Source organism: Pollicipes pollicipes, unplaced genomic scaffold, assembly GCF_011947565.3.
Source record: "Pollicipes pollicipes isolate AB1234 unplaced genomic scaffold, Ppol_2.1 Scaffold_4740;HRSCAF=5597_pilon_pilon_pilon, whole genome shotgun sequence".
Taxonomy (NCBI): Eukaryota; Metazoa; Arthropoda; class Thecostraca; order Pollicipedomorpha; family Pollicipedidae; genus Pollicipes; species Pollicipes pollicipes.
The window spans coordinates 38,408,383-38,423,176 of NW_023596545.1; the positions used below are offsets into that span (position 1 = coordinate 38,408,383).

The 14,794-nt window shown below is 54.9% G+C and overlaps 1 protein-coding gene across 1 annotated transcript; it reads left to right on the top strand.

The window, feature by feature from the left end:
• The first annotated feature begins 599 nt into the window (after positions 1-599).
• On the top strand, positions 600-14,631 carry LOC119098340 (NGFI-A-binding protein 1-like). Its single transcript, XM_037221262.1, has 8 exons — positions 600-642; positions 3,213-3,304; positions 4,627-4,728; positions 5,606-5,725; positions 6,220-6,353; positions 7,261-7,393; positions 7,683-7,726; positions 14,544-14,631. The coding sequence occupies exons 1-8, from the start codon at positions 600-602 to the stop codon at positions 14,629-14,631; spliced, it is 756 nt and encodes a 251-aa protein (XP_037077157.1).
• Positions 14,632-14,794: the final 163 nt, after the last annotated feature.

Sequence of the window (14,794 nt, forward strand, 5' to 3'; positions counted from 1 at the left end):
TGCCTCGGAGGCTGCGGAAACAGGGACGCCAGAGGGGGGGGGGGGGGGGGGGAGGAAAAAGAGAGAGATTAAGAGGGAAAAAGGGAGTGATAGAGACAAAACCTCATCAGAGGAGAAGCAGATATCGATTGGAATCAATACACACGGCGATTAGCAGCAAATGCGATCGCTAGCGAGCGATGGAGTGAGCTCACATCACTCCTAACGGCAACAAACCCACCTGACACGGCCGCTGGGGCGACGCGAACCTTCCGAGTGCACTCCGCGAAGCACGGACATCATCACACTGGGGCCGGCCGGTCCCATCGGCTCCACGCACTGTCAACCGGGGTTATTCTCAGATGGGTCTGGTCTGGATGCATACCTCATACCATACCAGCGTTCCGAGCTTCAGTGACAGGTCCTGCAGCGTTCCGAGCCTTCAATAACAGCCTCTGCTGTGTCCCGAGTTTTAGTGGACAGGTCTTGTAGCATTCCGAGCCTCAGTGGCAGGCTCTGCTGTGTCCCGAGCTTCAGCGACAGGTCCTCCTCTGTTTCAGACGGGATGACATTCTTACCAACCAACGAGTCCGAGCTACAGCTGTATCGTGTGCTACAACATGCCAACCTTGCTCAGCTACTACCACATTTTCATCAGCCAAGGTAGGCCTGGCCTTCAATACCTCGGGCACGTAGATGACTGTATTAAATGCGCCGGCCGCCGTCGTATGCCAAAGGTATCCTGCATGTTATCACAACAACGTTTTCCGAAGCTTCTGACCGCGTGGTCTGTATGTCTGGCAGCGGGGTGCCAATTTGCAGCCCCGGTCCGCACGCAGCGAGGCACTCAATGTCCCATTGTGCAGGACCGGAGGGACGCCACACGCCACGGAGTACGCGGTTGTGTATGTGTGTGTGTGGGGGGGGGGGGGGATATAAGCGCAAGGCCACTTAAAAATGTTGTGTCTTATCACAGCATTCACGTTTGAAACAATTTCTCATTTCATGATTCGCTTTTCACCCGCTCCTGTTTTGCCTAAATTTGCTCCCTCGTAGGCATGAGCGCTGTTGAATTGTCGAATTTTGTTCAAGACAGATAACGTTTGCCTGAGAACGCCATTTTGAGAACGCCAGGTTGAGAACCCCCGAGTTCATTAGGCATGCCGTACTTTCCCATTTCAAATGTCGTGTTTATCACATACCGCGTAGCGGGCATTGAGGCTGTGAAAGGACATTTCGCAGCCCGCGTCTCGTCATGCCGCGGAACCAAAGCAATGTGACTGTGACTAGAAGCACAAATGTACATTGCCACACATCTCCTTTCTGGTGTGCAGCTGGTCACGTAGTGTCGCGTGCAATGCGTGAATCGGATAATATAGCACGTGCTGTTTTGGACTTTCAGAATTTCAAGTGAGACGACTGAAAATGGAATATGGCTGGTTCGGCTCCGAATAAAATAATTCGGATAAGGTGGATAGATCGGATGCAAACATATCTTTCGATAATCAGGTACAACGCCATCCAAAATCCAGACCACGAATTACAAAAAATCAAACGATACCTTGAAACAAACTGGGTATCGCGCAACGCTGGGCCTCTAGTCATTATAATTTAACATGTATAATATTTTTTTTTTTAGAAAGTGCACGTGCTTTGCAATCTCCAAATTCTGACATCAAGAAGGCATGGATGCCAGCATCACATTCAATCAGGCAAGGCCAGTCACGCCTTGAATGGGTTGAGGTCAGAGCTTGACCGAGGCGACTCGCCGGGCACTCCCGTCTCCGCCACCAAGCCGGAATCCACTGGCACGTACAGATCTTGTACAGGCAGAACAACCGAAATAACAAGAACAAACCGGAATAAATACTCTCCTTGCAATATTCAAGAATCATCCACCAAGGCGTAATTACCTATTTAGCAGGAGGGGGCTTCAGCCCTACCTCCCCCCCCCCCCCCCCCCACCCTAACTTGAAAGAGGGTCAAATCCGGGGAAATACACGTTTATTGATGTGTATTGAGGGCAGCTGAAGTGATTTTTCTTGCGCAGCCTCCTCAATTTATTGTTTGGAACTGCACCCCTGAGCTTCACCAACTCTCCTCGTTGACGGCTGCGGGCTCCTCTCCCGCACGGATCGTGTACCGGGCCATGACACGCGAGTCGGGCGCGCCGCGCCCACGCGCCCACGCTAGCCGCTGATTGGTCAAGACCGCGCTCAGGTAGCCAATCAGCGCCGGCGGTCCTCAGAGCCGGCTCGGATACGCTCGCCGCCTGTGTTGTTGTGGGATGAGATGCGGTGGAGATAAGACATGATAGTAAATAAATGCGAGTCTGCGTTGGAGCAGCTGCCTTACAAGGACACCAGCCTGCAGAAGCCCACTATTTATACAATGCTGGACGGGGGTAATCCACTGTACAATGCGAAGCGATCCGGCCTGGGCTAGTCACCCTGGTCATTCACTATGCGTTCCGTTCATGACGAGTGCTCACTTGTAGCACCTATGTGCAATCATGAGCGTAATACCTTAAAGCAGCATTTGATTGCATTTCGTCTTCGAACAACAGAAGTGAAAATATCTTGCGGTTGATTAAGCGTGAGGCAGCACTGTACAGTTGCCATGGACACCTGCATTGGTTAATTCTCATATGCTGCATCGTCAGATAGCATGTAACCTTTAATTACTGAAGTTGAAATAACTGGCTCAATAACTGTTAAATGAGAGCTATATCGCGTGCATCATTCGCTGGACCGTCATCGGATTAACTAACCATCGAAGCAAAATTTGTAGACGTAATTACACCAATATAACTGGGACATAACACCGTTGTAAAGCTATCTAGCCCGCCACTTATTCATTACACACTCAAAATAGTCCGTTATTTTCCCGGTCGTCATCCATTCATGCCAGCATAACTTCTGCGAAACATAATTCACTCAGCACAAAAGTACTGACTAATGAGGGAACGAGTGGGCACCACTGAGAAAGAGCACCAGTACATTCAGGTAGCGTTCAGTTTAATGGAGAGGCCCTAACCCAAATTAAACCGCGAGATGTCTCTGGAAAACAAGCGCTTGCCTAGTAGGGCCATGGGCGTGGTGCCTGTTTCTGAGACGCTCGCACGAACATGGGTACCTCAGCGTGCATGCCATTGTTTCTATGTGACGTCACACACTCCTGACGTCACTGTTTCTGTGTGATGACACACTCCCGACGTCATTGTTCTTAAACAGGTGGAGATGACGTGCAGCAACTCTGTGAAGCCGGAGAGGAGGAATTCCTGGAGATCATGGCCCTGGTGGGCATGGCCTCCAAGCCGCTGCACGTGCGTCGATTACAGAAGGCGCTCCAGGAGTGGATCACCTCCCCAAGTACGCGTCGAGCGAACAGATGTGCTTTCTGGGGGACTGATGTGGAACAGCTTATCTAATGAAATTGATTTAGTTGTAAGCAGATAAGTTTAAGTGGTGAGCGATTGGAAATTTTCTATTGGCATGCGTCGATAAGCTTCACAGTACAGTGTATATCTATTAATTCTATATTAATTCTTCGAGTAGCAGGCTCTGCACCAGGTCAAAAGCTCGTGATGTATTTGTACTTTGAAGCGTTTCCCGCCAACAAACGTTTGCAAACATAACGGTATAAGCCAAAAGTTTGACGGAGAGCGTTGTACCCTATCCACTCCCCCGTGGCAGAATAAATGTACCTGGGTCATCTAGAAGCTATCTCCCGACCCTACGGTGACCTTCAGCACATGTTTACAAGCCCTGGGTTTAGTAGTCGCATTGGTCCAACGTTGTTATGCACGCGTGACGAGAGCGTCACACTCTTTCCGCCAGGACGACTGCACGTACCGGTAGTCCAAGCCACCCCGGCCGCGCCTGCAGGGGTCCCGCCAGCGAGGGTCCCGCCGGCAGGGGTCCCGTCAGCAGAGGTCCCGCCGGCAGGGGCCCCATCTACGGGAGTCCCTCTGGCAGGGACGTCTCCGGCAGGGGCTCGGCCGCCAGCCGCGCCCAGTCCCGCAGCCCGAGATCCGCTCCGAAAACAGGACGAGCCGCCCTCGCCTACCCTCTCACAGGTACGGACCTCCGTGCCGATGCTCACCATCTCGCAGGCATGGACCGCCGCACCAGAGCTCACCCTCTCACAGGTACGGACCTTCGCACCGGAGCTCACCGTCTCACAGGTGCGGACCGTCGCACCGGAGTTCGGGGCACGGAGCATGCTGCAGGAACTCATGGACCATATTCACCCAACTTACAGAAGCTACCTTCTATTTCATTGGCGTTTGGTGTGCAGTGCACATTTCTGCGAGTCCTATGCGTGAAACAATTAAGATATACCGCGCACAAAGCGCGAACAGGAGGGAACACTGTGCTCAGCTGCTGGATACAATCGACAATCGTGAGAGCCAGCCTATCACAATGCCAGTCCCTGTAGACCGATTCAAGAGGCATGGACCGGCTCCGCGGCAGTGGAGGACACCCTGTGCCCCCCTCACCCCCCCCCCCCCCCCCGACCGACCCGGCGGGCGGCTGACCGGGCGACCTTCCGCAGGACAGCGGTGACTCGGCGTGGCCCCGCGCCGCCTCCGCGGAGCCGTGCGACTCGCCGCCGCCGCCGCCGCCCGTGCTGCTCGACTCGCAGGTGGAGCGGCTCGCCGAGTCAGCCGTCCGCCTCGCCAAGACGCTGCCGGACTTCGAGCCGCGAGCCAGAACAGCAAGCGCAAGGTGTGCCGGCGAAGTGGAGGTGAGTCGACGAGCGGTCAGGACACGGCTGGGTGCTGAAGTCAGCAGCGTCTGTGCTAGCCCGAGAGGCTTCAGTCGCCTTAAGCGGCATCTGTTGCCCGTAAGGTCAATGATATACCTGCATGCAACACACACACCACACACACACACACACACACACACACACACACACACACACACACACACACACACACACACACACACACACACACACACACACACACACACACACACAACACACACAACACACACAAAAACACACACACAAACAACACACACACACACACACACACCACACACACACACACACAACACACACCACACATATATATATATATATATATATATATATATATATATATATATATATATATATATATATATTCGCAAACACAATATTATAGATATATATATTATATATATAATTATTATAATATATATAGCGCAAAGCCGTTCCTCTTGGTTCCAAAACTTATGTGTGCTACAAGTTCTACGGATTTGAGCCATGCAACTGTTTCATCGTGCGGCCCGCCACCGTTTCCCAATTGCCTTCTTTGTGTCGCTGGCTGCTAAATGGGAAATCTCTGTTGTACATGGAGCGTGTAGCATCCGACACCTACTCGTGACTTCAGATCCTCCCACCCACGTCTATCTTTCTCTCTAGCGCGAAGCTGCCCCATCTTACGTCCCACTTTCCCTTACGCACTATCGTTGCTCTTCGTTTGACGCCTATTTCGTCGATCTATGGTTCACTTGCTCCAAGTAACCGTCCACCGCCAACCTCCAGTCTTCAGCTCACCTCTAAGTGGATTACTTTAACCTCCACGCCCCGTGGTCGACCTCTGCTCGTGCTCCGCCTGACCTCGGCCCGCCCGCAGCAGGTGATGAGCATGGAGGCCGACCATCCGCAGCGTCTGGAGAAGTTCCGCAAGTACGCCGCCATCTACGGCCGGTTCGACTGCCGGCGTCGGGCGGAGAAGCCGCTCACACTGCACGAGGTGAGGACGGCAGAGGCTGCGGCAGTCTGTACAGTCTATGCGGATGGCAGCGAGGACCGTGCGGACGACAGAGCGGCCGTGGAACTGCTCTGTGCTTTTCGCCCGGTGCTGGAGGCTGGGGCTTTCAAACTGGGACACGTCCGAGCCTCTTTGGCCTGTGTGCACGAATGAATAATGTGCTACAGGATGCGTGGCAACGGCCTTATTTAAGCTCATTTCCACCTGCGCTCAAATAAAGACATTTCTGGCATGTTGCCGCTGAAAGTGCGCGCACTGGCCACTTTCCCCGCACACAGTTTGCTTGCCGCTCTCTCCATCCGTGAGCATATGGACAGCTGAGCGGGCGCCGTGTGACCTGAGCGGTAAGGTCGGCGCCGTGTGACCTGAGCAGCGAGGTCGGCGCCGTGTGACCTGAGCGGCGAGGTCGGCGCCGTGTGACCTGAGCAGCGAGGTCGGGGCCGTTTGACCTGAGCAGCGAGGTCGGCCTGCGGCAGGTGTCGGTGAACGAGGCGGCAGCGCACATCTGCATGCAGGTGCCGGCGCTGCTGACTCGTCGCGACGAGCTGTTTCCGTTGGCGCGCCAGGCGGTCCGGCATTCCGGCTACCAGTACTCCAAGGGCCACTCCAGGTCTGTGTCACCCCAGGCAGGCGCCGGCGGCAAGGCATGAGGGAGGGGGAGCAAAGGGGACCTTTCAGCCAGGAGGACCCACTTCATAGCTAAAGTGGCCGGGGGGCGGGGACGCAGCTAGGATTTTGTTAAGAAAGGGGAGGCTCAATAAGGACGCATCACGCGGATTTTTTAACTTTCTGCCAGTAGCCATCTATGGCGAGAAATGAACAAAATGCAGGTCTTGGAGGTGGGGCTCTTGGCTGTGCCTGTGATATGGGGGTCTGACTTTAATTCGGGAAGCTTTTTAGGCTCGTGGTCCCATTTTTCTGCTTCGAGGATTCATTGTGTGTGTATCTGAAGCCCTACGGGCGCCTTGGATTATCGATAGCCTTTGGGTCTTTCGCCCCAGGGGACCGCGCTAACTCCAGAGGGGAGGGGTATGACCCAGAGCTCTCCTCCCCCTTCCCCTTTGGCTACGCCACTTCCCTTCATAACGACTCGCGCCTCGACATGGAGCTGGGCGCATGCTTTTTTGGCAATCTCGTTTATCAGGTGTGCACTCATGATGAGCACGTTCGAAGCTTTGAATGCGATATTCTCTCGCCGTCTCAAAACCAACAGAAATGAACAGCTGTGTGAAAGACTGCAAGAATCACGCCGACGTCACTACTGAGCTCAAAGGACCCATTCTTGCCTGAAAAGGCGACAACAAAACAGGTCCACAGGCCCATCGCATGAGTCATAAGCAAATAATACTTTTGATGGCTCCTTCTTTGTCCGGTGGAACCTGCTTGACGGAAAGTGGGAATCGCACCTGAAGCTCGGATATGTGTAACACGATATAATGGGCAGAGAGGTATTTCGCTAGTGGCTGTGAGTTGGTGTGTGTCGGGCAGCTGACGGGCGTCCGCCCCGCCTCGCTCAGGTCGCAGGGAGCGCAGGGCTTCTCGCCGCGAGAGTTCCGAGTCGGCGAGGAGGCGGGCGGAGTCAAACGACTCCGCCTCGACTCGGACCCACTGGCAGAGGACCTGTCGGACGGCGATTGGCTGCACAGACAGGTAACACGGCCTGCACTGCACCACCTTCAGGCACGTCTGCAGGCACACATTTGCGCGCGCATGCACACGCGATTAAGGCTGGCATGCTTACTTGGTTTACATGCGCTGACCTGTACTCTACAGCTGACCTATATAGCTGACCTGTACTCTCGCCTAAACGACCTGGCCCATACTGTCACCACCAGGAGTTGACCTGTACTGTCGTCTCCAGGGGCTGACCATTACCAACACCGCGCAGATGTGTCATACACGGTCGATGTCGGGGGCTGACCTGCACGACCACCGGCAGGAGCGGCTGCAGCAGATCTCCGAGGAGGTGCGGCGGCTGCGGGAGCGGGCCGAGGAGACGCGCGCCGCCGCCCGCCGGCTGGAGCTGGCTCGGGACCCGCCGGCCAGCGCCCGGCTTCAGCAGCAGCTGGACCAGCTGCTGGAGCAGGAGCGGTGCTTGCTGCTGGAGCAGCACGGTCTCGTCAATCAAAGCAAAGGGTGAGGTTTTGTCGTCCGAGGCCGCAGCATTGGCAGCGGGACCGGCCGTCCAAACGCTCGCCCCACTGGTGCGATGTCCGCGAGACGTCAGGCTACAGCCAGGCCATCGATTTCTACCGACTCGGATTGGTCTGGTAGCACGGATCATCAGGTCTGCACTGTCTAGCGCTAGGTGACAGCCTGCTTCGTGGCCATTGTGCAGGACTGCACACGGGCTGGTCACCGTGCGCCGTGGATAAGGGATGATTTACATCAGTGATGAGCGCTGGCAGTCTGTACATTTTCCCTAGTGATACGCTTGGGACGCAGAAAAACTGTCCGGCAACCCTCACACAGGCTACCCACGTTTCTAACACCATCGGCGGGTTGGCGCGAGGGGGCGCCGGGCTGCGGCTCGCGGGGAGGGGAGGGGGCGCCTGGTAGCAACGCGCGGGACGGCCCGACCGGTGACGTCGGAAGGGAAGAGGCGGCGCCGCGTCCCCCGCGGCCCGCTGCCGGCGGGTTAAATCTGGTCAATGCAGGGGATGGCACAGCAGTTGATACAGACGCAGTGGCCGACGGCTGACACGCGGGCACGAACAGCGCGAGGCTGCTGGTGTGTTTGTGGTCAAACACACCGCATAGCATCAGGAGGCATAGTGTCTGGCTGATCAGAAAACCCGAGACGTGATTTGCCAGGAGGCGTGGACGACGCCTGTGTGCGGTTAATAGCCACGCTTTATGCCGTGTGCCACAACCGTTCGTGAGTTTGATGCTGGCAAGCCGCAGTCGTAAGTTCATCGTTAGCCAGCTGACGGAGGGAAGGGCGATGCGGCGCAAAAAGACGGCACGGAGCCAACACAGGAGGTGCATCCTTTGTGTGGTTTGCTCCGGCCGTCTTTTACGCTTGTGGGAATGTCATCCGAGTAGTAGGTGTCTGATCACGTCACGTTTTCTTGGCGTGCCAGGGACTGATAAAAAGACCCAGAACAGTAGGTGCTGTGACTCATTGAGTCGGGTCCGGACGGGGCTGGCTCGATCGGGACAGCCTTTAAAAGAATAATGCCCAGGAATTATCCAACAAAGACCATTGTCACCTTGAGGTGTCAATGCTTCCGGAATCAACGCAGATCGCCAAGTTCGATCCCCGTTGCTATCCCTATCAACCCTCATCTTCCCAAGCGGAACTCTTAATGATCTGATCTGCGGGTCGGGTTAGTAAGACGTATGTACGTGAGTGGTACGGGTATCTCGCTCCACATCCCTTGGATGCGATTAAATACGGATCAGTTGCGCTGGGTTTGATATTGAGCTCTTAATACCGTTAAAGTGATAAAAATATATCATGTCGGTTTGAAAGAGTACAGGTGGCGTGAACGGGCAATCTTTTGGTCCCAGTTTTGCACTGGAAATGCGAGCTTTTGTCCCCGCATTTTATGACCATCTCAGCACTGCGCGGTCGCACATTTGGTGGACCCTTTCCCATCGTTCCAGGTATCAGAGGCAGCTTTACGACCTCCAGGAGAAAATTTGCCCAGTAAGCTCGCACCGTCAAAATAGAAGCCTAATTTTTATCAAACGGCGCCGTTATCGCCGCGGTGCCTCCCCATTTACGCGTCCAACACACACTCGCAGTTTACGATTGGGCGTCCGTTGACGGCTGTGCGCCGGCCATTGTGCGCCTGCTGGCACGCCGGGACACCAGGCGTGGGCTCCGCGGCCAGCTGCGGCGGCGGGGTCCCCCGACGACGGGCACCGGCCCACATGACGTCGGTCTCCAGCTCGCCCCCCCCCCCCCCCCCAGCACACGCTGCGGTGTCATTGACGAGGCTGGGAGCTGTGTGTGGCACAGACTTGTGGATGATCGTAGGATTATGTATGCTAGTTTTGAAATGAGATTACGATAAGCATTCATCATGTGTTCAGACAGATAAAAGCGATTGTAATTCGATATGTGTTCTAACTAGTAAAGGTTACGAAAGGTCAGGCCCGAGGATAGCACGCGCGCTTCTGTCTCTTCGTTCGCCAGCTGACTGATTGTCGGTGGCGACGTTGTGTAAGGGCAACAGCAATGGTCCAGATGATGTGCCCAGGCCCGTTCCGTTTCTGCCAGGGCTGAGGGACATGTCCTTTAACGCAATCAAATGGTCTGTGCAGAGCATCGATTTTCAGCCAGCTTCACTGATCATGGCATGCGAAGACCGTATAGCTGATGCAGTCCAGTTCAGCAATATCGATAAAGCACTGCCACATGACAGAAACGAACCCTTCCTTGCAAACCGGGCTACATGTCATTTAGCCTCATTAAATATCATCATAACGAAAGGAAAATGTGAGCTGCCAATGTAAAATTCAATTAGTCAATCAAGGCGTGCCCTACGGGTTTTGTGACACGCGAGTTTGTGGCTCGGACACCAGAATTGCCCGCGGCACTGACACGGAACTGATTAATACCCAAGCGGGCCTCGGCCGTGCCATTTGTGGCCCATCTGAATCAGATCGGAGTTGACTGAATCTGAAACATCGAAGTGCCAGCAAAAATCCGATACTTGTACTCATCTCCATTTGGAGATTCGTGCGTCACCTCACCGGTCATTCTCGCGAAAACCGTTTAGTCCTACCGGTAGCCGCCGAACCAGACCTGCCATCATTCCGTCCATGGTCTCCAGACAAAAATCTTCAGCTACGGTCTCACGAAATGCCGCAAACCACATACAGCATACCGTGCACGTGATATTTACCTCTGAGATTATGGTAAATGCTTGCCATGGTTTATGGTATTGTGCGGTAGCGCCAGGTGCGCCGCTCAGTGCTCGGTGCGCCGTATGATTGACGACAAGCTGAATCAGAACTCAACGAACCAGATGACTCATGCCATTAGACAAGCTGCTACGGGCAAGCTGTGCTCCTCGTGACTAGAAGCATGCCTGTCATGTGATAGTATGGCACTGGCTGGGGCGGAAGGACGCCGCAAAAGGGGGAGGACACACTAGGTCAGGGGTTGAGTGCGTCAAGTAGTTCAATAGGACTAATGTTAAGTTTTCATGGAAAGTGGGGTGACACGCCCTCCCCTTGTATCTACGCGCATGGGACATACACCAGCGGTACCTCCAAAGTACACCGAGCTTTCCAGCGCCGCTGCCGGTGCATCCCGCTGGCCGGTCGCCGGCGCTTCATCACACCGCCGCTGGACAGCACGTAAACACCGGCCCAGCGCGGGGCCGGACGAGGAACGGCCGCCGGCTGCAGGCAAAAACGGCGCCGGCAAAAAGCGCCGCACGCGGTCCATGAGCGGCAGTGCAGCACATAAAACTTCTCGAGTGCAGCTTTTATCTCCAGCAGTCCCGACCAGCGCGCTGGTAAAAACATAATTTGTGACGAGGGAGATGGTATGAATTTGAAGTAAAAACGGCCCCCAGCGCCACTTTCAACAACGAGTGACGCTCAGTCAGCTGCTGGACCGCAGCGTGCAGCCCTGTCGTGTTTTGCGGCAACTCGAGCTTTATATCAGATGCCAGTACGGATAAGACGCTGCTGCCAGGCTACTGATTGCATTTACATGCTCGTTCATCCAAACGGTGAGACTCCCGTTCTCTGCTAGTGCAATCCACTGTTGTGGCTTGTTATCTTAAATGCAACTATCATTTTACAAATTGCAGCAGATGTGGGAAGTGATGCTGTCTGTTGATCGTACCCCGACATAATTCTCGCGGCGGTGAGAAGCGTTAAAAATTCCGTGTACTTGATGAGCTGGCTCCGCATCGTTGAAACTGATATGACCTAATGCAGTGACAGACGCGTGATAATAATTGTTGTGATGTTCCTTAAGACGTCTGAACCTATGTTCATCGGACTTGCGGTCTGCAAAAGTCATCTTTGCATTATTTCTTCGCATTCCGCGCCATCGCAACAATCGATATGCCCGAAAATCGTGGATTTTCGACTTCTCTAAAAAGCGTTGCACTCCATTTGGCACATCTCGGATGCTGGACGGGTACTCGCCCCTTTGTTTACTGTACGATTTGTGCTACATTATTGCGTACTTAATCGTAGCATTAATCCGTGCCAGTTCAGAGGCAGCAAATCTTGGTGATCTTTGGGCTCGCCCCCAAAGTTGACGCTTTCCGTTTGTCACTCGTTCGAAAGTGGTGTCACTAAGCTAAGTTGGGATTTCACAACCTCCCGCTTTGTTTTGTTTTTGAATTGGCTCTCAAGTCTCAATACAAATATACAGTGACCAACGGACATTCCTAGAAGGGGGCTCCATGGTCCACTTTAGGTCAGGTCAGGTCAGGTCAGGTTGGCATTGGCCGGCATCACTGCTTGGCCAGATTCAGCGCAGTGTGACTCAGCACATTGTAAGAAGCTTACGCATAAAGCCGGCAGACATCCGGTGCTGGGGATTGGTGCGCGGAACGAAACCACCGGAGCTTAACCGCTCCTATAGTAACTGTCAAAACAGCGTGTAGGTATACCGTTGCGAATGTTTCCGCTGGGGGTCGCCTATTGCGGGCGGGGTGCTGCACCAGCGCCGGGCCGGTGAGCCCCGTTCCATGGGCTGGACACAGGCCGCCGCGGTCGGAGTCGAGGCGGGACGACTTAACAGCCGGGTCCGAACACCTGGACGGGACACGCTGCCGGCAGAGTTCCACTGCAGCCGGACCAGAGCTCGGCCACACGTGGTGCTGTGTCAACCCGGAGCCGCTACCGGGGTCCCTGCATCGCAATCAAGCTGACTTGACCACAAGCACTGCGCGTTCAAAGCAAAGACGCGCTGTTTCCCACACATGCACTGAGTTCGCCTGCATTTTAGGGTGTCGATTATGCTCAGCGTCTCAAAAGCACAACACAAAATACAAATTCTTACGCTCATCGGTGACCTACACTGCCGATATGCATGCTCAAATGTACATAAGGCACATAAGCACAGCTTTGCCTCATTCTTTGACGTGCTGGACGCATACGTCGCATGCATGACGCTGTCACGGACTTCATCGGCATGGTCGGGATTGCGCATGCGCGTTGGCTGCCCCCCTTGGCTCGTCAGCTGACTGTGATTCGAGTACGTGCTAACGAAGCATTTGCTCGTTAGGACACCCGCTTCATATAGTGCGTCAGTTTGGCGCATCTGAGGACGCACCATCGCGGCGAAGCAGGTTCGCCCCGCTCCAAGCATTGCTCCTGCGCCGCCATATGACGAGAGATGACTACTCTTGCGCAAACTAAACTTGTGTGCTACAAAACGAATAGGCTCAAGCCAGAGTTGGGACTGGAGACAACACGACCCAGACAGGAACTCGTGTATTTTTTTCCACTGCACACAACCCCTGCACGCAACGTCCCTGGACTACACCCTGCACGCTGACGGGTCAACGCAAAAACGTGGTGGTCAGACTCTCCCGACGTGCCCGAAACGACACAGAAAATAGGCTGCCGCCGTCACCCTGGCCCTGCGTCCATCATTGGAATGGCCAGAAAAACCACTCGCAGTCAGACGGGTAATATGCGAGCAATAAAGTGGGGCTGGCGTGTTGTTGTTTTTGCCGGTCAAAAAAGATGCGTGTAATAGAGGAGATGCTGGAAGCACCAGCGCAGCAGTGGTCACTTTTGCCAACAGTTCCCAGCCTCAGTTTCTTAAACGATTGGGCGACTCCAGCGATGTAAGAGGGACTGTTGGAACAGTTTCTTCCCAGCACACCTATCACAAGCCTAATATCAATAAATGACCTCCCAGTAGCGGGGACCATCCACCGAGCCCAAGACCAGCCGACCCAGCCGGCGGAGCGGAGTGGAGTATGTTGTATTTGATTACATTGGCGATGCTGTATGAACTAGCCTGGTGTGGAGACCTGACTAATCAACACCGTCGCCCTGTCCTCCAACCAGTAATCGTAGATCCTCTCACCCCTGACCTGGGCCGGCCCAGCCCAGCAGCTCAGCCGGGCGCCCGGCGTGGTGTGCCCCGTCCCTGACCCAACCCCTGACCCTAGAATCGTGACCCCTGCCACAAGGCGCCGGGCCGGCGGGCGGCCCTGGCCGCTCGGCGCCGCCGGCGACGCCGCCGCAGGCCGGCAGCCAGACCGCCGGCCGCGGCGCGCGCCGTTTTTGCATACCTACGGCGGCGAGTTTTTGCGTCGCCCGGTCTGAGCGTGCTGGATTTGAAAAACGGGCCGAAAAACTGACAGCAAAAACCTATCGGGGGCTCGTTATGTTTCCTGTTGAGACCGTTACACGCATGCGAGTTTTGGGAGCGTACGTGGCGGCTGGCGGGACGGACAAGACCCACCGACCCAGCCGGCGGAGTGGACAAGCCCACCAACCCACCGACCCAGCCGACAGAATGGACAAAACCCGTTGACCCGGTCGGCGGGGCGGACAAGACCGACTAACCCGATTGGAGCGGCCGGGAGACGGTTGTCGAAGCGTCACCTTCCCATGCTGCCATCCATGCTGTTCACGAAGGCGTTCATTGTCCGACCATGTGAATTGGCAGAGAAGATTAGATCCCGCGTGCAAGTCACATTCATTGCTTTCAACTGATCGTGAGCCGTTTCGGAAATGTTTAAAAATCTTACTGCTGGACGGCGACTTGTGTCTGCTTCAGTCATGTGACAGCAGGCGTCAGCCCTCATACATGCTGGGTCGTGCTGTCAGCCGAGATGACCGGCGCTCGCCACCGTTCCAGATCGTACAAAGCCTGTCTGGAGCTGGACGACGACGACTCGCAGTTTTCGCTGGTCAGCGTTCCGTCGCCCGCGGTGAGGCAGCTGTGAGCCGCGCGTGCTCCCGCGCCGGTCTCGCGGCGAGCACCTGTCTCTGGAGCTCGGCAGCGATCTGGCACCAGTCTTCCGCAGTTCGTCAAACCGCTTTTTAAATTATAAGTGCGACCTGGTTCGATCCGTTGACGGATGCTTTTTTCAAAACAGATCGCATTAG